The 25,987-nt window shown below is 41.2% G+C and overlaps 1 protein-coding gene and 1 pseudogene across 4 annotated transcripts in view; one reads left to right on the top strand and one right to left on the bottom strand.

Moving 5' to 3' along the window:
• The first annotated feature begins 271 nt into the window (after positions 1–271).
• RGS7 (regulator of G protein signaling 7) overlaps positions 272–25,987 on the top strand; it is a 502,122-nt gene continuing 476,406 nt past the window's right edge. For 2 of the 4 annotated variants that reach the window (XM_055324556.1, XM_055324553.1), the window contains exons 1-3: positions 287–405; positions 1,149–1,358; positions 1,470–1,596. In XM_055324556.1, coding sequence (XP_055180531.1) covers positions 1,519–1,596 — 78 coding nt within the window. In that variant the 5' untranslated portion in view covers positions 287–405; positions 1,149–1,358; positions 1,470–1,518. Of the gene's footprint in view, positions 406–643; positions 746–1,148; positions 1,359–1,469; positions 1,597–25,987 lie in introns of those variants that run through there. The other 2 variants (XM_055324554.1, XM_055324555.1) reach the window with 2 other exon arrangements.
• LOC129508716 (ribosome biogenesis protein NSA2 homolog) lies at positions 8,998–9,937 on the bottom strand (annotated as a pseudogene).

Below are 25,987 nucleotides of genomic sequence, written 5' to 3'. Positions count from 1 at the left end.
CCGCCGGGCCCACGTGACCGCCCCTCCTCCCGCCTCCCGCCTCCCGCCTGCCTCCTGCCGCCTCCCGCCTCCCGCCTCCCAGGCGCGCGCACGGGCCGGCGTCTCGGCTCCCGCGCGCGCCCGGCGGGTCCCCGCGCCCGGAGCAGAGCGGCGGAGGGAGCTGGCCGGCCGGGCGGCGGGCGCGGGGGGGAGCGGGCGCGAGCGGCGGGCTGCCGGGGCCGCCCGTGCACGGCGGCGGCGGCGGCGGCGGCGGCGGCGGCGGTCTCCCGGGCGGCGCGGTTCCGCATCCGCCGAGTGTGATGAGGCTGCCCCCTCTCGCTGCTCCGCTCGCCGCCAGCTGACAGCGCCGGCTCCCAGCCCGCCCCGGAGGGCAGACGCCGCGGGGCCGTGACCTTGGCCGAGGAGGTAAATCGGCGCGGCGGGAGGGGGGAGGCAGCGCCGCCCCGCGCGCCCCGCCGCCCCGCGCGCCCCGCACCCACCCTCCCTTGGCGCCCCCGCCCGCGGCCGCCCCGGAGCCCCGCGCGCCCCGGCCGGGCTGCCGGCTGCGGGCTGCGGGCTGCGGGCTGCGGGCTGCGGGCTGCGGGCTGCGGGCGCCGCGCTCGCCCGGGTCTGCGGTGCTGAACCTGCTGCCGTTTGTGCCGCCGGGAGAGCGGGGCGGCGGGAGCTGGGGCGCCCTGGCTTTCCCCTCGCGGGCCGGTGGCCCTGAGGTTCCTGCAGGCAGGCTGCTGCTCCCCACGCGACCCAGGTAACTGCCCGAGGGCTGGGCTCCCTCCGCTGCCCGCGGCCGGGACGGAGCCTGGTGCCGCCTGGGCGGGGATCCGTCCTGACTTCCCGAGCGGAGCGGGGAGCGGGGGCCCGGGGGCGGGCAGCGCCGGCAGGTGGAAGTGGGAAGGCTCCTCGGGCTCTGTGTGGGGGACCCGGGGGAGCGAAGGCGAAGCGCCACGCGGGGTGGGCCTGCCTGAGGCGCTCGCTGCCCGCGGGGGAACTGGCCAGATACCTGGGAGCCAGCGCGGCTGCTGCTGCCTTTCTGCCCTTTCGGGAAAACACCATCAAGTCGACATGCAAGTGTTGGGAAACAAGAGAACTCTGTAGCGCAGACACGGTGACCGTGGGTTTTTTTCTTTTTTCTTTTTTTTTTTTTTTTTTAGGTGAGCATCAGACACTTTTTCAAATGAGTATCCAGAAGATCAAAGTCAGTTAAAACCATTGCCAAACGACTATTCTAACTAAAAGATTGTCATTTCTTACAACTTCCCGAGGGTACTGTAGGTGTAAATTCAGATTTTAAAAAAACAAAAACAAAAAACCAAACAAACAAAAACTATTTCTGTGCCACTTCCTCCAGCTGGCCCTGACATGTAAGTATGCTGCATGTGGGGTGGGTGCCGTGGATTCTGAAGAGGCTTCAAGTCACCCCTCTTGAGCACTGCCATGTGCATTTCACTGAAGTCTCCCTTAACCCTTTGCAGCGCAGACCACTAATCCCAGTATCTGAGAGCGCACCGAGTGTGGGGTGACATGGCCCAGGGGAATAATTACGGGCAGACCAGCAACGGGGTGGCAGATGAATCGCCCAACATGCTGGTGTACAGAAAGGTAAGAATTTCTTCACTTTCTTGGAGAGAGGGAAACTTTTGGCTTCTTGGGTTTTGTTGCCCCCCCCCCCCCCCGTGTATGTATACGCTTTGTGGCCTCATAGATTTCCCAAATTACCAAATACAGCACAAGTATAGCACACTATACTTGAAGATAATCTGGTATTCCCTACTGTGTAGAGACACAGTGAAGTACATGAGGCCGGCCTTACTCTGCCCTTTTCTTTCCCTGCTGATTTCACACAGATTAACCTGCGATCAGCAGTATCAGCAACTTTGGGCATCCCACATAATTTGTTAAATGTGTGATTTTATGCATCCCTAATAGTTTTTAGAAGTATTTTAATATTACCCCCACCCCAGCATTTGGGTTGTAAGGATTATGTAAATGTGTAACATTTTAGAAATAAAAAGACCACTTTGCTGTTCTGCAGCAAGAGGGGATGTGCCTGTGAATCTATGGTTGCTTTAAAGATTTTACTTGTGACTAAACAACTCTCATTTCTCTTTTTTTTTTTTGTCTTAGCCTAAGTTATTTTTTACTTTGGGTTATTTTATTTTTATGATTTTGTTTATGGGTATTTAAGTCCTAGTGGCATATGACCATTAAATAAACTTTTATACTCAGTTTTTTTTTTTCCCCAGAAATTCATCTGACAGTTTTATACATGCTATCAACAACAAACTTCTAGACACTGAGCCACCACAATAAAGATGCATTTGAATATTGTGTGTGCTTTAGAGTGGTTGCTTAGGTAACTTCATTCTGGTCACAACCAACCATGCTACTAAGATAAAGGAAGCGATATTCTTTAACTTCTGTACCAATCGTTTCTATTGCATTTTATGCTGGGATTATTATTTTTTTTGGCGTATTATCTGTAGTACTTATTGGGCAAGATTTCTATGTAAATGTTAGCAGTGACAAAAAGGAAATCATACCTTGGAATCAAGAAAATTGTTAAAGGTTTAATTAGTATGAGCTCATTGAGGAGCCCAGGATAAGTTTGTGTATGTTCTTTCATGAATACAATTGTAAAGCTATATGCTACCTTGACCTGTACTAAATCTAAACTCTCCTGCTATGTGGGCCAAAATCACTTAGAGGTGGTGACGAATATGTGTTTGAGGGAATATTGTTATTGCTTTACTGTGAAGGTTCATGAACATCCTGACAAAATGTTAGCGATTTTTTTCTCTAGCCTTACAGACAGTAGTAGATTGTATACCTGTGAATGCAGTTTTATGTGTCTGGGACAAAACAGTATGATAGGAAATAAAAATTGGAGATTAGTTGCCTATTTTAGATCTAAAGCATCTGAATTGGATAAATTAAGAGCATAATCCACTTGTGCCTAAATTGTTACTATCGTATTCCTACATCAATTGAAATAACTGGATATTTGCCCATTCTGTATAGAGTTTGTTCTAAGAAGAGCTATTTGGAGGACAGTTATGTGTTTTTTAAATAAGTTTTAATGTTTTTATTGTTTGGTATGCTTTTACTATTTTAATATGCAAGAGGTGGCAGTTGTAAATTCTATCTTATAGGTGTGTGCCTGTGGAGAGCTGGACTTTTGGATGTAAAATTACAATAGTTAGCTGCTTTTATTCAGTCATACTATATTTTTCTGGTTCCTTATAGAAGATTAAGGCTACGTTGATTGGACACCTAATGCTTATCTTGATTAGAAATGAACAGTGTAAAAAAAAAAAAAGAAATGAACAGTGTGACATGTATCCGTGTGTCTCATTTAGTCAATTATTATGAGAATAAATGAAAAAAATGAGGCTAGGGGTTTTAGAAATAGTTATTAGGTTATATAGTATACCTGAGCATCTTATTGCTAATTTTGAATTTATTCTATAAGGTGTTGTAAGGCACCAGATTGCTGCTAGTGCTGCTTATAAGTTGACAGTATTGCTTCAGGATGAGAGTATAATACCTCATTTTTTAACATAATTTTGTTGGTTAAGCTTGGAATTGCTTGTGCTACTTATTCTGTCATCTTTTTATTACCTCTTTAAATTGACACAATTTATTTTTAGAAATTATTTCTCTGATAAATCGTTAGTAGAAAAAATAACTCCATTCAGTAATTCATACTCCCAATTCGTAACTATGGGTTGCCTGTCTATTCCTTTTATTCCCTATGCTTATGTATTTTGTGTTTTTGATACAAATAATCATGTATAAATACTAGATAATTCATGTAATGAGACACACATCTGTCTGTGTGGAGACATACAGTCCGACATCATAGTTTCATTTGACCATTTTACCCATTTCTTGTGTCTTCTGTGTTCAATGGGCTTTACATTTAATGTATTTTCAGTAGAGGCCAAATATTAATATGAAGAACAGCAAAATAGTTGGAGAGTGGTGTAGACTACTATATGTTGCTAGGATATTTCATCTGCTCCAGCTGCTTAAAGGAAGAAGCACTCCATTACAAATGCTTATCAATCATGGAGTCAATCATGTTTAGAAAAGAACTTCGGTACCAACAGCGCATTGCTCAGTAACAGTGGAGAGAGTGGATTAATTGCTGTCTTATCAATTCATGCCAGTTTTCTGCTTCTGCTACACTATTGCAGCGTGGTTCTTGGAAGTAGGCTCTAGGCTGGAAACATTCATAGTGTTCTCACCATTTCCCCTCCCCCCCCCCCACAGGCCATCTCCTGTTTACTGTAAGGATTCTGGTGATTTACACGCACCTAAGATATGCGTGTGCTGTTTCCATTTTGTCTGGATAGGTTATGAATGACGCATAGTAATGTTCCTGTGAGAGAGAGGAAGTAGTGAATGGTTAGCAAAGTGGAATGTACAGAAAAGAGCTGAGATGCATGCCTTTCTTGTGTTTGTCAAGTGTCCCTCTCCCTAGTATGATTACCCTCATACAGATTATAGGATTTCTCCAAATGATAAAAAAATTTCAAAGGTCTCTTTTCCATGGAGAATTCTGTAGTGATGTTAGGGGAAAAATGTACAGTGTGTAAAATGATCATGCTCCAAGCAGAGTGAGTGCCACTGTGGTGCAGGCTGTGGTCAATAGTAATGCTGCCTCACGGTCAAGGTTGGCACCTGCAGGTAAGTCTGGGATATTCGTATTTCACATGAAGCTTCTTGGCTTCATGTGAGGGATCTCAGGTGGAAAGATGGATGAACTAGATAAATGGGATTAAGAGATACAAACTCCCAGTTATAAAATAGAGATGAAGAGTATGGCATAGGGAATATAGTCAATAATATCGTAATAATATTGTATGGTGATAAATGGTGATGACACTTACTGTGGTGAGCACAATTCCAATATAGAATTGTATCTGTATGTTGTACACCTGAAACTAATATAACATTGCAAGTTAATTATACTTCACTAAAAGAATTTTAAAAGTGAAGGGTCTCTGTAGGCTTCATTTGATGTCATAGGTACAAGTTAAAAATCCATATGGGCAAAATATATGCTTTATCAGTTTTTCAACTCATCATGCTGTGTTTTTTTTTTTTTTAAATAAGGATGTGATTAAAGTTAGAGTGGTTATGCCATTTTGTGTATTTGAGAACACCTTATTTAAAAGCTCATTATATGCAGCCCAGCCACATTTAATTTTGGGGCTTTCTAGGCTCCCTTCAGATAAGCCTTAACTAGAATGGAATTAGAAGTAATCAACTTCTTTAAGAAAAGACCCACCTATCTCTAACTTGCCTTGGCTTTAGGCTAGCTTCTAGAAACATTTGTAGATGTGAAGGCTTAGAACTCAGTTTTGTTTTGGGTTAATGAGGCCCAAATACTGCTTGCATTCTTGCTGTGTTCTGGGCAGAGTCCTCGTTCCAGGGTGTGGCACTGGCTGTAGAGGATGGCTGAGCTGGAACCAAAAGTACGGGGAGACACATTCCAAATTTGGTGTCTGGCCAGCATGCTGGCCACTAGACAGTATACATCACTTTTTGTCCAGCAGCTGACATTCCTGCATTTGAAAAACAAAATATCTAGGGCACCTTGGGGCCAGTTTCTCAAATTGGCTGGAATGCTGGCTTCTCACTAGCAAGAATGCTCAAAATGACCAATAATTTCTGATATTACTGCAGCAATCATTTATGCTCCAGGTGCCAGAAGAAAAAATAAAAAATGTTTTCCTTGTTTGCTACCTTAGTGGGAGGAACATGTTTTTGGAGATAGCTAATCGGCATGTCCACCACACCTGTGCCCTCACCTCACGTCCTTGTCTCTGCCCACCCTCTCCTTTGTCCTGTGTTCATCTCTTCATCTTCCATGTACTCACAGTCTTTCCAGTTGCTTCTTTTAATTTCTTCTTTTCAAAACAGACCTCAGAGTGAAGGTAAGTTTTCCTTGTGATCATGCTTAGTTTAGTTGTAAAAGAAAAAATGATGCCTTTTGGAGAAGATAGCAGATTCCAGCCTTGTTTGGGTACCTGTTAGGCACAGGCTCTTGGAAGGGTGCTTTTAAACTTGGTTACATATGTGCCATGGGGTTCAATATGTTGCTGTGTATGTGGTGTGGCAAGAGGTTAGTCCTTGGCGACCAACTGCTCTGTTCTTGAAGAGCAAGAGGGGCCCACTGGCCTTTCCTGCAAAAAGGTGCCATGGGAGATGTCACCCTAGTAGGACAATCACCTATGCTGATTGACTTTATCTAGACCTTGCCTTTGAAAGCTATTCGTGAAGTCCGTCTGTTCCATGAGAGTACACATACCCATAAGAAAGGAGAGGGACTTACTGCTTCTTTGGAAGGAATCGAGCCCGTTCGGTTCTTAGTCTTAGGGGTGGAGTTGGCTGACATTTTTTGCATTAACTCGGCGCTTTTGTCTCTTTAGGATTTTCCAATCTGGTTAACCTTGAGGGTGTCAAGGACAGGCCATGGATAGTGGCCTTGAACTCCATTATAAAAAATAACCATTGGCACTTTTGAACCTTTCTTATCTTGGTCTTTCTAGGTTTAGGGTGCTGGTGAAGAATATTTATAACTGATAAGAGAAAGGCCCATGAGAAAAGTGAGGGATGTTTGCAAGTAGATCATCACAGAAGCCTTTAAGCCCTCAGATTTCTAAATTAGGGGTTTCAATGGGAGGCAGAGACCAGGAGGTATGTCTTGCCATTGCTGAAAAATTCCAAAATGGAAGGTCTTCTATGTATTAGATTATTTGAAAGTACCTTTCTGGACTAAGGGATATTATCTACTATAAATACGAATTTAATCTGTCTGAATCAAATGCCGACCGATTTTCCTCTCAGTTACATAAATACTGACAGTTGCCCTGAGATAGAATAGGACTATCATCTGTGATGTTTTTGCTGAGAAGTAGACATTTTATGAGTAATAATTCAATGATGGATTTTGGATAATAATTAACCTGCGTTCAGAGCAGGAAAGCCTTCCACAGTTGAGCTTTTCCCTCACCAGTTGTTGCTTGCCAGTGCTATTTGTGGGATTAAGATAAGGAATTGTGGCCTAAATTTTATTTCCTTTATTTCCCACCTCCAGCCTCCATGAACCTAATTGATCAGAAGAGAGTGAAGATGTAGGAAAGAGAAGCTATCTAGGGATTTTATTGCCTCCTAATAGCCTTTGTGGTTCTACTGAGTGATGGAAAGCAGGGTATTTTTAGGTGGTGTGGGTGATGGAATGTGATCACTGCGGAGAATAAGGAAATATTTTGGATTTGGATAGTTTAGTGACATAATAAATATGAAGTCTCCTTGAACAATAGAATTGTGAAGAATAAGTAACACAGATACTTGGCTCTCGCTCCCCCTTTCATAGCAGTGAAAAGGAGGCATTAGAAGGTCAGGGTGACAGGGACTTCTGTTTTACAAAATACCAATCTAATTATAAAATAATTGTAAATGATAAAGTGGGTACTCGGTTCCTTAGGGAAAAAAAGGCCCACTTCTTTCTGCCATTTGCCCAAGGCTATATGAAAATTTAACTTACCCTCTTTTCAGTTCCCCTTGTTTTGTGTCTAATTCAATTAACAAAGGTCTCAGGACATTGGAACTCTAATAGACATTCATGAACTTGGTTCCAATTCCATTAAAATTGCCACCTGGTCTAGGCTGAAATATTTTGTCTGAGGAACTCATCCAGAGAAATAAGTTGCTGTTCTGTCTTCTGAAAAATATGGGGGGAAATGGCAGCTTTGTGCTATTAGCTGGGTTCTTAGGAATAAGTGTAGGAGCTTTCTCATTTTATGTCCTTTCTGGTGATTAGCAAGTAAATGTTTTCTTAGGAGCCAATGTGCTGAAGCAGAAGAAGCATGTGAAGTACAGTTGGGTGGTCTTGGTTTTAAATCTTGCCTCTGCCGATGTTTACCTGTATGGTTGTGGGTTAGCAACTAACTCCTTTCACCTCAGTTTCCTTATCCATAAAGTAATGTAAACCAAAAATGCTCCTTTCATAGAGATGTTTGATGGTAAAATGAATTATCTCAGGAACTGTCTTGTAGATACCCTAACATATATTGGATCCTCAATAAATACTATAACAACAATAATAGTAATTATGATTCCTGTTTATTTCGTTAAAATTATTAAATACCTTATGTGTGATGTGAACCACTAGGTTGTTAAGTTTTTTGACAAAGGGAAAAAGGTGAACATTTTCATAATATTTCATGTTATTTCCTTGATAGTTAGGGAGGCAGATTCTGTAGGATGCTTTGGTAGTACCATTTTCATGACACTTATAATGTCCTTTCTAATATTATTTAGTAGCTAGTCTCTCCTTTTTTTTTGCCAGCTTCTACTTTTTAATAAGTTTTTTGATATCTTATGTATCTCTGAAGTCTGTGCAGTTATTTGGATATTATATAAACTAAATAAAGCCTTTGAATCTAGGAATTTCAGAAGTGAAAAGGAACTTTGAATTTGTCTACTTTTTCATTTTGCAGATGATGAAATTTAGGATTAGATAATTTGTCTGCAGTCATACAGCTTGAACTTGGGACTTTGTGTTTCGATGGCTTTTTCTTTTAACATTATTATTATTATTTGTGAAACTGGGTTATTTTAATGTTTCTTTTTAAATATTTATTTATTTATTTTAGAGAGAGAGAGCATGTGCTGGTGAGTGGAGAAAGGGGCAGAGAGAAAGAATCTCAAGCAGACTGTGTGCTGAGCACAGAGCTGTCTGCGGGCTCCATCCCAGGACCCTGAGATCATGACCTGAGCTGAAACCAACAGGCTGACACTTAACCAACTATGCCACCCAGGCGCCCTTATATTTTATTATTTTTTTTAACAGTAGGATAAATAGTTCTCTTGATGACTGCAGATATGTAAGGCTGTTTGGTGGTATTCAGAACCACCACAGTAATGGTGGTTTCCTGATTGGTGTGTAGTCTGCGGTAATTATAAGGAGTTCCTTTTTGTAAGCTGCTGTCAAAGCAGCAAGACTACAGTCATGCATCCATCATTTTCAGGATTGTTGGTAACCTGCCATATTTTCCCCCAAATAACCTTGCCTCCTTGTGTCGCAAGGCCCAACTCACTTGTATTCACCTCAAGGACAATACCTTTGGTAATAACACCTAAAGTTGTATATTATGAAGATGAGGGATCCTTTTTTACACCAAACACTGGCAGGCAAATGGTGGATTTCCTTTTTTTTTTTTTTTTTAAAGATTTTATTTGTTTATTCATGAGTGATACACAGAGAAAGGGAGAGACATGGGTAGAGGGAGAAGCAGGCTTTCCACAGGGGGCCTGATGTAGAACTTGATCCCAGGACCCCGGATCGTGACCTGGCAGATGCTCAACACTGAGGCGCCCCAAAAGGTGGCTCTTAGTTCAGGATGTGTTACATGGGTCTTTTTGACACATGAGCTCATTGTTCTAATGAATCTTTTATATTTAGGTGGTTTTTGAGTAAAGCCATCTCCAACACAGCAGGCTTTAGTAACAATCCTCTCCATGCTTTCTTCTTTCTCTTTTCTGTTTGAATAAATTTTAATACTTCAGTTTCTTCCTTTGGGCAAAGGAACTTCCCATATTCCCACTTTCTCTTTTTGTTTTTCTTTAATCATATTGGAAAATATTTAGCTGGGGACTGTCCCTCCCTGTCCAGTAGATATGCAGGTACTGCCCCTTGTGGAGTCTTTCCATCATTCTTTTGTTTGGTGTGTCTCTTTTCATGCATCTTGATAGTCTTTTCATATATATATTTTCAGTATGGCACTGTTTATGGCAGAGCTTAGCTTTCTGGCCAATCATCTTTTTTTGCCTTCTTTGAATCCTCATGAGCCTCTTGATGGTCCGTCTTTCTCTTTTTTTCATGATAATCTGAACAATAGCCATAGCATAATGCCATCCATGGAGCCATTGGGTACACCAAGAAGCTTTCAATGTTCAGGTCTCACAGACCCATGAGCTGACTCCACATATCTTGGGATAGGAGAGACAATTCTAAAATGACTGGTGCCAGAGAAAGCACAACACATCGCTTCTGAGCCTCTGTTCTTCACGTTTTCTCTCTTTCTCTGTCTCTGGACCCCAAGAAGCTCTCAATGTTCAGGTCTTACAGATCCATGAGCAGACTCCACATAACCTGTGACAGGAGAGACAGTTCTAAAATGACTGGCACCAGAGAAAGCACTACGCGTTGTTCTGAACCTTTGTTTTTTATTTATTTATTTAATTTATTTATTCATGAGAGACACAGAGAGAAGCAGAGACACAGGCAGAGGGAGAAGAAGGCTCCATGCAGGGAGCCCGACGTGGGACTCGATCCCGGATCTCCAGGATTGGGCCCTGGGCTGAAGGCGGCGCTAAACCGCCGAGCCACCCAGGCTGCCCTGAACCTCTGTTCTTCATGTTCTCTCTCTGTCTCTCTCTCTCTCAACAAATACAGTAAGTCCTTGTGTTTGTACTTCAGTGTCAGTAAGGAATCCGCACCCTGGTTACTCTGTGGCATCCTTGGGTTACCTACCACAGGATGCCTGACCACTCACAAGACATAGATTATTAGATTCCTTTTCCCTTCCACTATACTCTAGCTTTTGGAACCCCAGGAATGATAAGGTCAGGAGCTTGGTCTTTCCCACTCTGGGAATAGCTCTGTTATTGATTTGATTGTAGCTAAAATTCTAGGCAGATGAAGACATAGAACATGATGCTCTGTGGCAGCACTGTCCAATAGAACTTCCTACCATGATGGAAATGTCTTTACATGGACTGTCTGATATGGTCACCACCAGCCACAGGGGGCAGTCAGACACTTGAAATGTGGCTCCTGGGACCTGCATTTTAAGTTACACTTAGTTTTAATTTAGATTTAAATAACCCCATGTGGCTAATGATGGTTGTATTTGACAGAGTATAAGAAGTGAAGACTTTCAGGGAAATAGCATCAAACCCAAGAGAAGAGATAAAAGAATATGCTATACTGAGTCTGACACTTGACACACACAGTGCTTGCAAAAAAGTAGGGCTCCCCAAATGATTTTTTAAGAGGACAAAATAGAAGTGAAGTTTTGAAGGAAGACGATGGCCTCTTAAAGAGATGGTAGATATTATGATAAATGACATCAGCTGCTTATCTAGTTTATTTTCTCATCCTGCAGAAACTTTCAGTGTCTGGAGAGGGTGGCTCTCCTAAGGTGAGATGATGCTGTTGTAGGACTGAAGCCTGTGGATACCATCCAGGAAGGGCTCTTGCAGGTGCTTGGTTGATTTGCTGACGTCAGAGACATTTCAGCTAATCTCCATGTTGTTGCACCTTTGAGATGCATCACAGCCATTCCAGTTCCTAACAAGACAGAGAAAAAAACCAGAAGCTTCCAGATAAAAGAGATTTAAAGTGCTTGGAATCCTTGTTGAGAATTTAAAATGGGAGTATAGAGAATCCTTTTTTAAAAGGTCTTTATTTATCTATTCATGAAAGACACAGAGAGAGAAGCAGAGACAGAGGCAGAGGGAGAAGCAGGCTCTCTGTGGGGAGCCCAATGTGGGACTTGATTCCAGGACTCCGGATCAGGCCCTGAGCCAAAGGCAGACGTTCAACTGCTGAGCCATCCAGGTGTCCTCCACCTTTTATTTATTTATTTTATTCTTTTTAAGCTCACATCTCTTTCTTATGTCTCAGAAAGTTCAAAGAGGGTGGATAGCCTGTGGGGAAGTGGCAGTGGTGTGCAGAGTCTTCTAGTCCAAAACGCTGGATGTGGATTCCTCTACTGTCCCTCACAAGCTGTGCCAGCGTGGGCACATTTCTTATCTTCTCTGAGTTTCGTTTCTGTCATAGAATTGACAGAGACTACTTCACAGAATCTTTGAGAAGATGAAATGAAATAAAGTGAAAATGCCTGAGAATAATTGACAATACTTGTGGACTCTTTTTGAGAATTGTGGAAATTACCAAGACTCCTTGAAAGAATGAACTTTGCAGGAGGCTTCCTGATAAGTCCTCCCCAGCTTGCCAAGAGTCTCTATGGCTGTAGGTCATTTAGAAGCTCAGTTGACATGTTTTCCCCGGTTTGGTCATTGCTGGAAGATGTCAAAAAACAATATAAATCTACATGACCTTCTTGGCCACACAGAGCTTTGGAATGTCAGGCAAACTAATTCAGTAGATACCTTTCCTCTTGTACATAAATCTAGGGAGATTTTTCACTCCTCTTTAAGATGACATATCCCAAACATTTTGAAGAAAAATAAGTACCACATAGAAAGAACACATTATTACCAACATTTCTGTCATTGAACTTTTCTAGGTGCATTTCCTTTGGATTTAATGCCATAGGTCACTTGCTTTGCCTTATGCTTAGTATTTTGTTTCAGCTTTTGATTTATTGTTAATTAAAATAGTTGCATTTATTGAGTGCTTAGCCTGTATCTACTTCCTTACATATATTATCCATTTTCTTTAAAATGATATTGCATGTTGGTTATTAGTATCCTGTTTTTCTAATAAGACAGCTGAGACTGACTAATGCAGACTGGGTGAGTGCCCAGGATTGCTCAGGGATTAGTGGCAGAGCTGGTGTGCTTCATAGAGACTGAGATGTCTATCTTTCAGCCCATGTGCCCAGCACCTACAAAAATGGCACATAGTAGATGTCCCAAATACTGATTGCATAAATGCACAAATGAGTGAATGAACAAATGAATGAAAGCTTGGTCCAAAGACCCTACTCTTGCCTCTTCACCATGTTGCTTCCAACTTTATTAGTGAAAAGTCATGGCACTCAGATTTTACTTCCTCTCACTACACGTGCACTGAGCCTTGGCTATATCTCAGCACCGTGATAAGCACTGCAGACAGAGCTATCTATAGACAAGGCAGACTGTGTCTGAGCCCTCACTGAGCTTATATCACTGTGGCAAAGACAGATGTCAAGCAGCTCATCATAGGGTGATTAATGACATAAAAGGGGAAGAAGTGGGTGATATGGAAATTTATTTATTTTCAGGTCATCTGGTTTCTAAAATAACTATTCGGTTGATCTGTATCTTCTTGTTGCAATTCTGAGTGCCTAGCACAGTGCCCAAGGTCATATAGACTCTGACACTTAGTGAGTACTCAGTAAATGAACTGAATAGAGCTAAGCTAGTGTTGAAAATCCTTAGGGCTTTACTGAGACAACGGAGACAAAGGTGTTGATCTTATTCCTTAGAAAACTAAGGAATCAGATCCTTCCATAGTTTCTTAATCAGGCATCTCCGGTTCTGGCAACTCAGGATTGATGAGGCCATCCTTAGCCAACAAGAAAGGGGAAAGAGAGTCTTGTAAATAGAAAAAGGCGCTTGTTAAGCTTAAGGCTTTGCAGTTAGATTCCTGGGTAAAACTGACATAATACTTGGAAGGTTGAATCAGATTATTTTGCTTTTTTGAGTCTCAGCTTCCTCGTCTGTAAAATGGGGATAATAATAGGTTATTATGGGGATTATTTAAATAGCACCTATAAAGCCTAGATGAGTAGGAAAAAATTCAAAATATTTTAACTATTACTTGTAAAAGCCTAAAGAAAATGAACTGGGTTTCCCTATGAATGGATGTAGTAATATCTAGGGAGCACATCCCTTTGAAAATTGTCTTTCTTACATATATTTTAGAATTTGCCGCTCTTCAGTGACTCTTAATAATTTTGTTAAAAATCATTTCATATGGTAAATGTACAGTAAAAATTACCTAAAATGTTCAGTTATGGTACAATTGAAACAGATATAGCAGTAGAAAAAATAATAGAAAGGATCTTCATGTGCCCATGACATAGTGTAGCAGACATTAACCGTGGGTAAATCTTGTTTCATTTATACTTCCCCACGTATGCTATCCCTCAGGTGATTATTTTGAGGCAAATTTCAGAAAATGTATCTTTTAAGATCTAAATACCTTCATATATGTATAGCATACTTTTAAGGAAGATAAAGGTAAATGAAATGATTATTTTATTCATCTTGAGTCCTTTGTAAGATGGCACATCCTACTCCATGAGGTTTTTAAAATTTTTAAAATATTTGCTCAAATGAATCTATAACTTTTTTCTTTTTTATTGGAATAAAATATACATAACATAATTTACCATTTTAACCATTTTAAGTGTACAGTTCAGAGACATTAATTATGTTTACCTTATTGTGTAACATTGTCACCCTCCATCTCTAGAACTCTTCTCATCTTGCAGAAATGAAACCTATACCTATTAAACACCAATTTCCTATTCTTCTCTCCCAGCCCTGGCCACCACTATGCCGCTTTATGGATGTGACTGTCCTTGAGACCTCACATCTATGGAATCACAGCATATTTGTCCTTTTATGTCTGGCTTATTTCACTGGTATAGTATCATTAGTGTTCATCCATGCTATGTCAGGTGTCAGAATTTTCTTTCTTTTTGAGCCTGAAAAATATTTTTTTTGTATGGATATATATCACATTTTGTTTATCCATCATCTGTCAATGGGCACTTGGGACCTCTGGCTATTGTGAATAATGCTGCAATGAACATTGGTGTACAAATGTCTACTTGAGTCCCAGCTTTGAAGTTCAGAATTAGAATTTCTGGATCATATGGTAATTGTATTTTTAATTTTTTTGAGGGACCACTGTACCGTTTTCTATAGTGGCTGCAAAATTTTACATTTTACAGTACATAAAGGTTATAAGTTCTCCATATCCTCATCAACACTTGTTATTTTTTTTTTAGCACTTGTTATTTTTTTTAGCACTTGTTATTTTTGATAATAGTGATCCTAATAGGTACGAAGTAGTATCTCATTGTGGTTTTGATTTACATTTCCATGATGACTGGGCATCGTTTATGTACTTATTGGACACATTCATATCTTCTTTGGAGAATCCATGAGCTTTCAAATTCAAATTATATTGTTCTCAGGAGTAGTTTTGACCTATGAATTATGTGACCATTTAGATTTCTGTCTAACCAAAATTCTGTTTGTTTGTTTGTTTTTTTGAGTTCTGAACTAGCTTTTTTTTTTTTTTTTTTTAAGGATTGTATTTATTTGACAGAGAACACAAGCAGGGGGAGCATCAGGCAGAGGGAAAGGGAGAAGCAGGCTCCCTGCTAAGGGATGTAGGACTCAATCCCAGGACCACTACCTGAGCCAAAGGCAGACACACTTAACCGACTGAGCCACCCAGGTGCCCCTGAGCTAACTTTTTAATAATGGGGAGATCTTTAAAGTCCTTGTATTCTTAGTTTCCAGGTTTTTAGCTAAGAGTGAAACCTCTATAACTGACTCTTTTGGGTGATGGTAGTGATGTTAACTAATTAAGAAAATAATAGCACATTTAAAAATAAATTCAGTTTTATTTGTTTTGAGTCTGAAATAACTGCATTTGGGGGTGTTGCGATGGGACGGGAAGTCTTACATCTCTTAGAGAATTTTGTAACTGCTTTAAAAAAATATTCCAGACCCTCTCAAAATTACGATAATTCATTGTTTTTCTTTGGCTTTTATATAGTCTCCCCATACTTTTATTCCCAATGCATTAAGTTTGAATAATGTTAGTGAGACAGATGTTTTCACGGTTATAACTAGAAAAGATAATTCCAAATGAATCTCTCTTTCCATCTTAAATCTTGGCCCTATGTAGTTATTTATTTATTTTCAGAATATTTCTTTTAGTTTTAATGAAGTCTCAGCACAGGTCATTTGGGCTGGGAGTTTTAATGGCTTGAAAACAAAGCAGTTTTTCTGTAAGAGGTGGGTTCTGACTCTCCTCACTAACTAGCATTGTATTACATAAAGCCTTAAAACTCCAGTGATATTCTTACTCTGAAAACTTATTAGAAGTGAATTAATTTATCTGAACCATATTTGTTGACTCAAAGCTCATTGTCACTTTATAAAACTGTGGTAAACCTCTCTGTCCTTGACATTTCTGTAGTAATAGCACTAATAGCACTCTGCATTTACATGTTGGCACATGTAGAGTAAGAGTAATGATTGCATTCTAGGCTCCCAAGGCCTGCTAGGCATGGCCATGTGATGCCTTATGGCCAATGAAAGGTAAATGGAAGAGGTGTGCATAGTATCTGAGAAGTGCCCTTTAAAAAGAAGGATATATGTTTCTTTTTCCCTTTTCTCATTTTCACTGGTTGGCATCTAGTCATCCTGGCCATGAAATAGAAGGTGACAGATATGAACAGTAGAACAACAAAAGGGAGTGAATCTGGGTCCCTGATCACTGTAGAGTCAGCGTACTGATCTGACTTGCCTATGTGCATTTTTTTGTTGGAGAAAAATTAACTTATATCTTCTGTTGTTTTTAAGATTTTATTTTCTAAAAAGATTTTACTTATTTATTCATGAGAGACACACAGAGAGAGCAGAAACATAGGCAGAGGGAGAAGCTGGCTCCCTGTGGGGAACCCAGTGCGGGACTTGATCCCAAGACCCTGGGGATCGTGACCTGAGCCGAAGGCAGACGCTCAACTACTGAGCCACCCAGGTGCTCCAAGATTTTATTTTTTTTTTAAGTCACTGTTTGGTTTACAACAAAATGGAGAGGAAAGTATAGAGATTTCCCAGTTACTCTCGTCCCTATGTAGAGTCCCGCATTATCAACATTATTTACCAGAGTGGTACATTTTTTTTTTTTTAACAAGGATGAGCCTGCACTGACACATTGTAGTCATCCAGAGTCCACAATTTACTGTAGTATTCTCTCTTGGTGTTGCACACTCTGTAGGTTTGTACAAATACGTCATGACGTGTCTATCATTATAATACTGTACAGAATTTTTTCATTACTGCTCTTAGCTTCAAGATATTATAGTTTTCTGTCACTTGCAACAACCCAAATTCTAACTAATTCAATAATTAAATCCAGTGCCTTTTATTTTGCACCTGTAAGATGGTAATAGGGCTCAAGTTTTATTTTTATTTGAAATATAAGTTTCATGTTTTATTTTAAAAACAATCTATTTGCTGTCTAGGAATAAATCTAGTTTCTTTTAAACAACTTAATTGAGAAATTTGGACTTTGGATTAATTATGCATGTGGTTCATTTTAATTTAGCAAATGCTTATTGAGCAACTATTATGTGCAGAGCAATTTACTAGAAGTGTCAGGGGATAAAGAATCAGTGATGATGGTAATATGTTCTTTATCAGAGCCCTTTACAGTGTCATGATTGGAGGATCAACCGATTCACAAGTAATTTCATACACACACACACACACCCCCTTCATAAAATTGACAGTGGAGTTATTCAGTTTTTATTTATTTATTTATTTATTTATTTATTTATTTGTTTATTTATTTATTTATTTATTTATTTTTAAATTTATTTATTTATGATAGTCACAGAGAGAGAGAGAGAGAGAGAGAGAGAGAGAGGCAGAGACACAGGCAGAGGGAGAAGTAGGCTCCATGCACTGGGAGCCCGACGTGGGATTTGATCCCGGGTCTCCAGGATCGCACCCTTGGCCAAAGGCAGGCGCCAAACTGCTGCGCCACCCAGGGATCCCGAGTTATTCAGTTTTTAAAAATTTCTGTTTTCCTTTAAGGAAACTGAGTCCTGAGAAGTTTATTTGCCCATGTCAAAAAACAAATGCAAATGAAAGCCATATTATTTATTTTACTGCAAATTAAATATGGTAAGGGTAAGAGGAAAATGTTTAAAAATATTTAAACTAATTTCTTTTTTTAAAATATTTTATTTATTTGAGAGAGCGAGTGAGGGAGAGAGAACATGAGAGGAAGGGCAGGAGGGAGGGGCAAAGGGAGAGGGAGAAACAAGACTCCCCTGCTGAGCAGAGAGCCAGATGCTCCCAGGACCCCAGGATCATGACTTGAGCCCAAGGCAGATGCTCCACTGACTGAGCCACCCGGATGCCCTGGAACTTATTTCTTTACCCTAGAACATGGTTATTCATACAGCAGATCCTATAGCTGAAGGTGCTTTTCTTGGAGTGTCTTTGCTTACTTGGAAATTTGGCTAATTAGAAATGGAATAATTAAAGCTACTTAAAGTTGCAGAGATAGGCCAGTACTGTATAGATTTATTTGAACACTCCATTTTAACCTTGTTTTATACTTAGGAGCATTTTGTTGAGTATATTTATGAAAACCAGTATGCCTACTTTGGTAGCATCTTGATAGAAATTGCTCATTCTTAACCATAGGAATGAGGTGCTGAGTTAGATTTTAGCAAAGAGTTAAGTAAGTGCAATGAGAACACTTTATTTGTACCATTTGGTCCATCAATTCATGGTACTTGAGTACGTAAAGAATAACCACTGAATGAAGCAAAATATGGGCATTTCTGCTGTAGGACAATACATTCTTTATTTTTTTTTTTATAGATTAATTTTTATTGGTGTTCAATTTACCAACATACAGAATAACACCCAGTGCTCATCCCGTCAAGTGTACCCCTCAGTGCCCGTCACCCATTCACCCCCACCCCCCACCCTCCTCCCCCTCTACCACCCCTAGTTCATTTCCCAGAGTTAGAAGTCTTTATGTTCTGTCTCCCTTTCTGATATTTCTCACACATTTCTTCTCCCTTCCCATATATTCCCTTTCGCTATTATTCATATTCCCCAAATGAATGAGAACATACACTGTCCTTCTCCGGTTACTGTGGCCAAGTTCAAAAAGGGTGTTGCCTGAGTTCTTCTCTGGTATTTTGATGGAATCTTGTCTCACATTTAGATCTTTCATCCATTTTGAGTTTATCTTTGTGTATGGTGCAAGAGAGTGGTCCAGTTTCATTCTTCTGCATGTGGATGTCCAATTTTCCCAGCACCATTTATTGAAGAGACTGTCTTTCTTCTAGTGGATCGTCTTTCCTCCTTTATCGTATATTAGTTGAGCATAAAGTTCAGGGTCCACTTCTGGGTTCTCTGTTCTGTTCCATTGATCTATATGTCTGTTTTTGTGCCAGTACCACACTGTCTTGATGAACACAGCTTTGTAGTACAACCTGAAATCTGGCATTGTGATGCCCCCAGATATGGTTTTCTTTTTTTAAAATTCCCCTGGCTGTTTGGGGTCTTTTCTGATTCCACACAAATCTTAAAATAATTTGTTCTAAGTCTCTGAAGAAAGTCCATGGTATTTTGATAGGGATTGCATTATACGTGTAAATTGCCCTGGGTAACATTGACATTTTCACAATATTAATTCTGCCAATCCATGAGCATGGAATATTTTTCCATCTCTTTGTGTCTTCCTCAATTTCTTTCAGAAGTGTTCTGTAGTTTTTAGGGTATATTTTGAGAACCATTTGAATGGTAAATGGTTCTCCAACCTTTTATTTTCAGGTTGTAGGTGTCCTTCTGTCTAAAATGAGTCTCTTGTAGACAGCAAATAGATGGGTCCTGTTTTTTTATCCAGTCTGAAACTCTGCGCCTTTTGATGGGGTCATTAAGCCCATTCACGTTCAGAGTTACTTGAACTTCTTCTTAAAGGGGAGTTTTAAGAGTCCCCCTTAAAATTTCTTGCAGAGCTGGTTTGGAGGTCACATATTCTTTCAGTTCCTGACTGTCTTGGAAGCTCTTTATCTCTCCTTCCATTTTGAATGAGAGCCTTGCTGGATAAAGTATTCTTGGTTGCATGTTCTTCTCATTTAGGACCCTGAATATATCCTGCCAGCCCTTTCTGGCCTGCCACGTCTCTGTGGAGAGGTCTGCTGTTACCCTAATATTCCTCCCCATGAAAGTCAGGGACTTCTTGTCTCTTGCTGCTTTAAGGATCTTCTCTTTATCTTTGGAATTTGCAAGCTTCACTATTAGATGTCGAGGTGTTGAACGGTTTTTATTGATTTTAGGGGGGATCTCTCTATTTCCTGGATCTGAATGCCTGTTTCCCTTCCCAGATTGGGAAAGTTTTCAGCTAGGATTTGTTCAAATACATATTCTGGCCCTCTGTCCCTTTCCGCGCCCTCGGGAACCCCAATTAAACGTAGGTTTTTCTTCCTTAGAGTGTCATTTATTTGCCTTAATCTGTCTTCATGGTCCCTTAATTGATTGTCTCTTTTTTCCTCAGTTTCCCTCTTTGCCATTAACTTGTCTTCTGTGTCACTCACTCGTTCTTCCACCTCGTTAACCCTCGTCGTTAGGACTTCTAGTTTGGATTGCATCTCATTCAATTGATTTTTAATTTCTGCCTGATTGAATCTAAATTCTGCAGTCATGAAGTCTCGTGAGGCCTTAATGCTTTTTTCTAGAGCCACCAGTAGCTGTAGAATAGTGCTTCTGAATTGGCTTTCTGACATTGAAGTGTAATCCAGATTTTGTAACTCTGTGGGAGAGAGGGCTGTTTCTGATTCTTTCTTTTGAAGTGAGGTTTTCCTTCTAGTCATTTTGCTCAGTGCAGAGTGGCCAAAAACAAGTTGTATTGGAACACGGGGGAGTATCACTGGTCCGTCTAGCTGGTCTTCTGGGGGAGGGGCCTGCTGCGCTGATTTTCAGGTGTTAGCACTTGGGGGAGCTGCTCTGCCCCTGCCTGCTGCAGGGCTCAGCGGGGGTTGTTTACCCCGTGAGGCCCCAGGAGGAACAGCCCCAGTGGCTATGGCAACTCTGGAAGCCTGGATTCAGCCTCCGCAGGAACTACGGGGCTCGGGGCTCTCGGCTCTCCGTCCGCAGGGCCTGGAGGCTCCGGGGCGGGGCCGCTGATCTGCTCAGCTCGGGGCAGGAGCGTCCTCGCTGTCCTGGGCCCTCCCGGCCTCTGCCTGTCCCGGGGGAGGCCGGATCCTGGGCTGTGTCCCGGCGCCCTGTGCTCCGGGGCCTGCGCTGGTGGATTCGCGCTCCCGCTCCGCAGCCCCCTCCGCGGAGCCGCCGCCCGAGCCCCTCCGAGCTGCTCCGGTGGTCCCGCCGTGCGCGCTGCAGCCCTTAGGGAGCTCGGCGCACTCTCCCGGGGCGCAGGTGTCTGTTAGTGTCCCAGGGAGCCCAGGCATCCCCGCCCTCCTGGGTCCTGCTCCAACTCCCTGCGAGCCCCTTTCCGCCCGCCCGGGAAGGTTGGTGCAGCTCCTGCTCCTCCGGGACGGGGCTCTCCTGTCCTGGGGACACTCGCCCCGGCCTCAGCCCGGCTCCTCGCGGGGCCCCTCCCCCTCGGAGGCCTTTTGTTCCTTTATTTCTCTTTCCCCGTCTTCCTACCTTGATAGAAGCGCGGACTCTTCTCACTGTAGCATTCCAGCTGGTCTCTCTTTACATCTCAGGCCGAGTTCGTAGATTTTCAGGATGGTTTGAAGGTTATCTAGGTAATTTGGTGGGGACAGGCGATTTGGGGACCCTGCTCTTCCGCCATCTTGCCCCTCCCCCCGACAATACATTCTTTAAAAAGAAAAACCCACATTCTGCAAAGTCACACACTATAAATAACTGCCATTTTAAGGAAAATAGAATTGGAATAGATCACTCTAAACATTTTAACCGCTCAAAACATTTATTGTTATAATTAAACATTAGCCAGAACAGTAGTGATCTTATTAAAAATAATAGCACAACTGTAATAGTTTACTTACTTCCCTTTAAATAAAGGAATCACACACTGATTCAAGACTTTACCTTTAAAGGAGGAGGTAGCTTGGTGGAGGAGTGTATAAAGAAGTATTGGGTCTGCCAAATTCTAAAAACAAGGACAGAGTGACATTAGCATCAGAATTTGCAAGTAGAGGAGCAGTGAAAGGCTTTGCACAAAATGGTCTGGCTCCTTCTCTAGTCTTTGCTTTGAACAAATATCTGAGAGAGATCTGCAGTAAACCCTTTTGAAAGCTAGTTGTAGCTGGGTTGAGCCAAGAGGCAGGGCAGGCCACATGGGCAATGCTGCACTCTCTCACGGCCTGCTGCACCCACCTTTGTGGGTGAGCTTCAGGTTCGGCTGCTGTATCGTGAGAGCACAGAATATAATGTGCTGAGAAAAATTGCGCATGAGCCAGTGGGACTTCTATATAGACTGACACATTTCCCTGATTTACCAATTGTGTGTGGACTAATTTTTGTTACAGAAATACACTGTGTGTAAAGCACACCATACGTCAAAGGACTATTGAACTGGGGAGGCCTTCCCGGTCAGGGCGAGAAGCAAAATGCATGTGTTTGAAATAGGGTGGTACAAGGGAAGGAGGCAGAGGAAATGAACAGCGGGCCAGGGCAAGTTTGAAAAGGGAAGGTGAATGTCTTAAGAACCCACCATAAGCTGAGTTTGGTTTTGTTGATTTTCATAACAGTTCCATGAAATGGGTATTGTTCTCCCATTCTCCAATTATGTTAATGAGGCCCGGAGAAGGTGAGGACTCTGCCTAAGGCCACAGGGATGGAAAATGATGATGTCAGGATTTGAAATCAAATCTATATGGGACGATTCCCTATTGGACTGGAATATGGAACCTGAAGCCCATGTGTTGAAGGCAGTGGGCTGGCCTCCTGTGGCTGTGGGCACTTGAAGGAATCTTGTAAACTCCCTGAGAGGTGCGATCATACAGAGGTGCGATGAACAGCCACTTCAGAGGGTTATTGTGACAATGATATATGATAAGACACGTGGAAGTACTTTGCAAACGTTCAAACATTATGCAGTAATAAGGCATTTTTTGTTTTATAAGGTTTTGTTTTACTCCACGAAACTTTCAGCTCTTTATATTAAAAATAGTAATAAATATCAATGGTTTTTAAGATTGTAGGCTTAATGGTTTATATAGTCACAAGTGAAAAAGGAAAAAGAGAAGGGTTTTTGGGATAAGGCAAAGTTATTTGGTTCCAAAGCAAAATCCATCTGTATATTAAGAAAGCTGAAGGAGGAGCCATGGATTGCAGCTGCAGACACTGTTGCGAATTCACCATAAAACTAAACAGGTGGCTTATCATTGAAGGCTGTCTAGGGGGTTGGCAGAAGCAATCAGGTTCTTGCCGGGATCCCTGCACTTTATTTAGAGATCCTTCTCCTCCTCGTGTACCCACTTCCCTCTCCTTCTTCCATATATATACATTGATTACTGAATGCTTAAAATCACTGAGAATGCTCTGTGGAAGTATTTTGGGTGAGGGTGAGGATCAGGAGAGCTCAGGGCAGAGGGAAGTCTTTCAAGGCTCTAAGTTAGACACTCTGTAAAGTACCTTTGTTAGTTTTGCCAAGACACGTTGCTCTAAAGCTAATCTGATGTACCTTTGAGATGTTTTGGTATTTCTGCTCCTTGGATAATTTTAGCAATGCCAGGACTACTGCCTAGAAAAAATGGTCTGGGATGAGGAGATTGGTGCTAATACTGATCTAAAAAATATTCTTTTTCCTTTATTTTTTTGTGTCTATGTGAGATGATGGATGTTAACTAAAATAATTGTGGTCATCAATTATGTAAGTATAACATCATTATACTGAATACCTTAAACATACACAGTGGCACATGTCAATTATTGCTCAATTAAAATGGGCCAGAAAGTTAAAAATTAAAAAAAATACTGTAAAAAAGATTGGATGTTAAAAAAAAACATGTAAAGAAGAAATAAGATCAACCATAATCCCATTGCTTTAACATAACAGTTGTAAGATATTTGGTTAGTTCTTTTATATATATGCATGTGTGTATAAATTTACACAAATATAAATATAAATCTATAGTAGTGGTGCACTGGAGTCAGCTTCAACAAGCTTGTATGTCCATCTCTCCCCAGGGCTGCATTCAGTGATGGCATGTTGGCAGATTGAAATTAACCATGGTAGGAGTATTGATAGCATGGGAAATGCTATAAATCAGAGTAAATGCTATAAATCAGAGCTCCTTCAACCTCTTTTTTCCCTTCTTAATTATAGCTAAACATTTACCAGCGCATCATTGTATGTGTGTGTGTGTTTAATCTTTTGAGCTCCTTAAGACCAGGATCTGGGTCTGGTTTCACTTTGTGTCCCTACAGAAACTAACACATCACTTTACATATTTAGTGGATATTTAATAAGTGTTTGACAGATTAAGGATGGTATGAAGGAAGGAAGGGTTAGAATTGTGGTTAAATTTTTTATAACAGAATCAATACGTTTGCTTACTAACATTTTATTAGTAAGTAGATCTGTAAACCAAGACAAAAGTAACAGTTTTGCAGTTTGCTATATAACTTGTTGAATTAATAGCAATGACATTTGCTCCAATTACAGGAGCATTAAGCAGCCGACTAAGCCCCTGCAGAGTAGAAAGTACATTGGACTAATCCGGTCCCTGGTCTCTTCTTGTCGTCAGTGGCTGGTTGGCTTAGACAGTAATTCCCCGATTTGTGCAACATGCATGTATTCTGTGCGTGTAGGAGGGGATAGTTGATGTAAAGATGATTTCCAAGCAGTGCTGAGTTTTTTTTATTTTAAGATTTTATTTATTCATGAGAGACAGAGAGAGAGAGAGAGAGGCAGAGATATAGGTAGGCAGAGGCAGGCTCCATGCAGGGAGCCCAACGTGGGACTCCATCCAAGGTCTCCAGGATCACGCCCTGGGCTGAAGGTGGCACTAAACTAAACTGCTGAGCGTGCCCCCCCCCCCCCCGCCCCCGGGCTTCCCAGTGCTGAGTTTTGAAGATCTGTGTCAGGGTGCCAGAATAACTTCTCACTCTCTCCCAGTAACTTGAGAGACGTAGTTCATCTCCCGAAGTTATAACCCCCAACCCCTGCCCCCTGCCCCTTACGAGTGGGCTCAGTCTTTAGTTTCTCAATGCACTGTTTTATTTTATTTCATTTAGCCCTACTTATTAGTTTGGAGATTGGAATAATCAATGTGAAGGAAATTAATTGCCCCATGGATATCATTTTTGATTGTTTGGAGCATTAGACTGGCAGAACAAAATGCCCCTGCCTGCTGATTGTTAATGACTCCTAATATGCCATAATTTAATAATGGAATGTGGAAATGTTTGCTTTCTTTTGTATCTGCATATGTTAAAGAGTCTTTGTGTAACTCAGCTGATGATTCTTGAAGTGATTTTATAACTGGAACTACTGGTAGGGCCTTTTGACAAGATATGTCCCTTTTTATTGCAATTTCCTGTTTTGTAAAAGTACAGAATGGTCATACTGTTCAAAGGAAACAGAAATCCGTGGACTTCCTTATGTTACTTTAAAAAATCTACATCATGGAAGGAAAGTTGTGTCAGTTGAATGAGTTCTGCTGTCTGGGGGGAATGCTCAGTTTGCTCCTCCCTACCAACTGCCCCATTATATACAAAAGAGCTTTTGACTCTAATGCCAGAGGAGGTTTCCTCTCCTGAGAGGGACATCAGTTCAGTGGCCATAAGCATGTGCATGGTACAAGTGTCATGGATATTTTTAAAGCCTTACAGGCATGGTCTAGAATGATCTTTGTGACCCAGCCAAGCTCATGACTGAGGATGAATCCTGTTGTCTCAACCACTGCCCTTGCAATTAGTGGAAACTTTAATTACTTACATTTATTTATTTATTTATTTATTTATTTATTTATTTATTTATTTATTTATTTATTTATTTAATTTATTTTATTTCAATTCAATTTGCCAACATATAGTATAACACCCAGTGCTCATCCCATCAAGTGTCCTTCTTAGAGCCAATCGCCCAGTTACCCCATCCCTGAGAAAGGAAAGGAAAGGGGAAGGATTTTTAACTCTTCAGTTCACTGCTGTCTTCATAAAGTCAGTCTAGAAGCTGAGAATTCAGAAGAACTTTTATTTTTCTCATCTGTCATCTAATTACTCAGGATAAACATTTGATCTCTGGTTTACCATTTTTTTTGAAGGGATTAAAAAACTTTCCAAAATATATGAATTATATATATGATGTACATCACTGACTTATTCCACCAATAGATTTCTGAGCAAGTTCCTTTGTGGTTTTGGCTTTTGTTTTGCTTAAACATTGCAGAGCCAGTGTTCATGAGAACATAGTATTATAATTGCCATTTATGTCAAACTTTCACAGAAACTTATCAAAGCAGAGAAATATCAA

Source organism: Nyctereutes procyonoides, unplaced genomic scaffold (assembly GCF_905146905.1).
Source record: "Nyctereutes procyonoides isolate TBG_1078 unplaced genomic scaffold, NYPRO_anot_genome, whole genome shotgun sequence".
Classification (NCBI taxonomy): Eukaryota; Metazoa; Chordata; class Mammalia; order Carnivora; family Canidae; genus Nyctereutes; species Nyctereutes procyonoides.
This window is presented reverse-complemented; position numbering and strand designations above follow the sequence as displayed.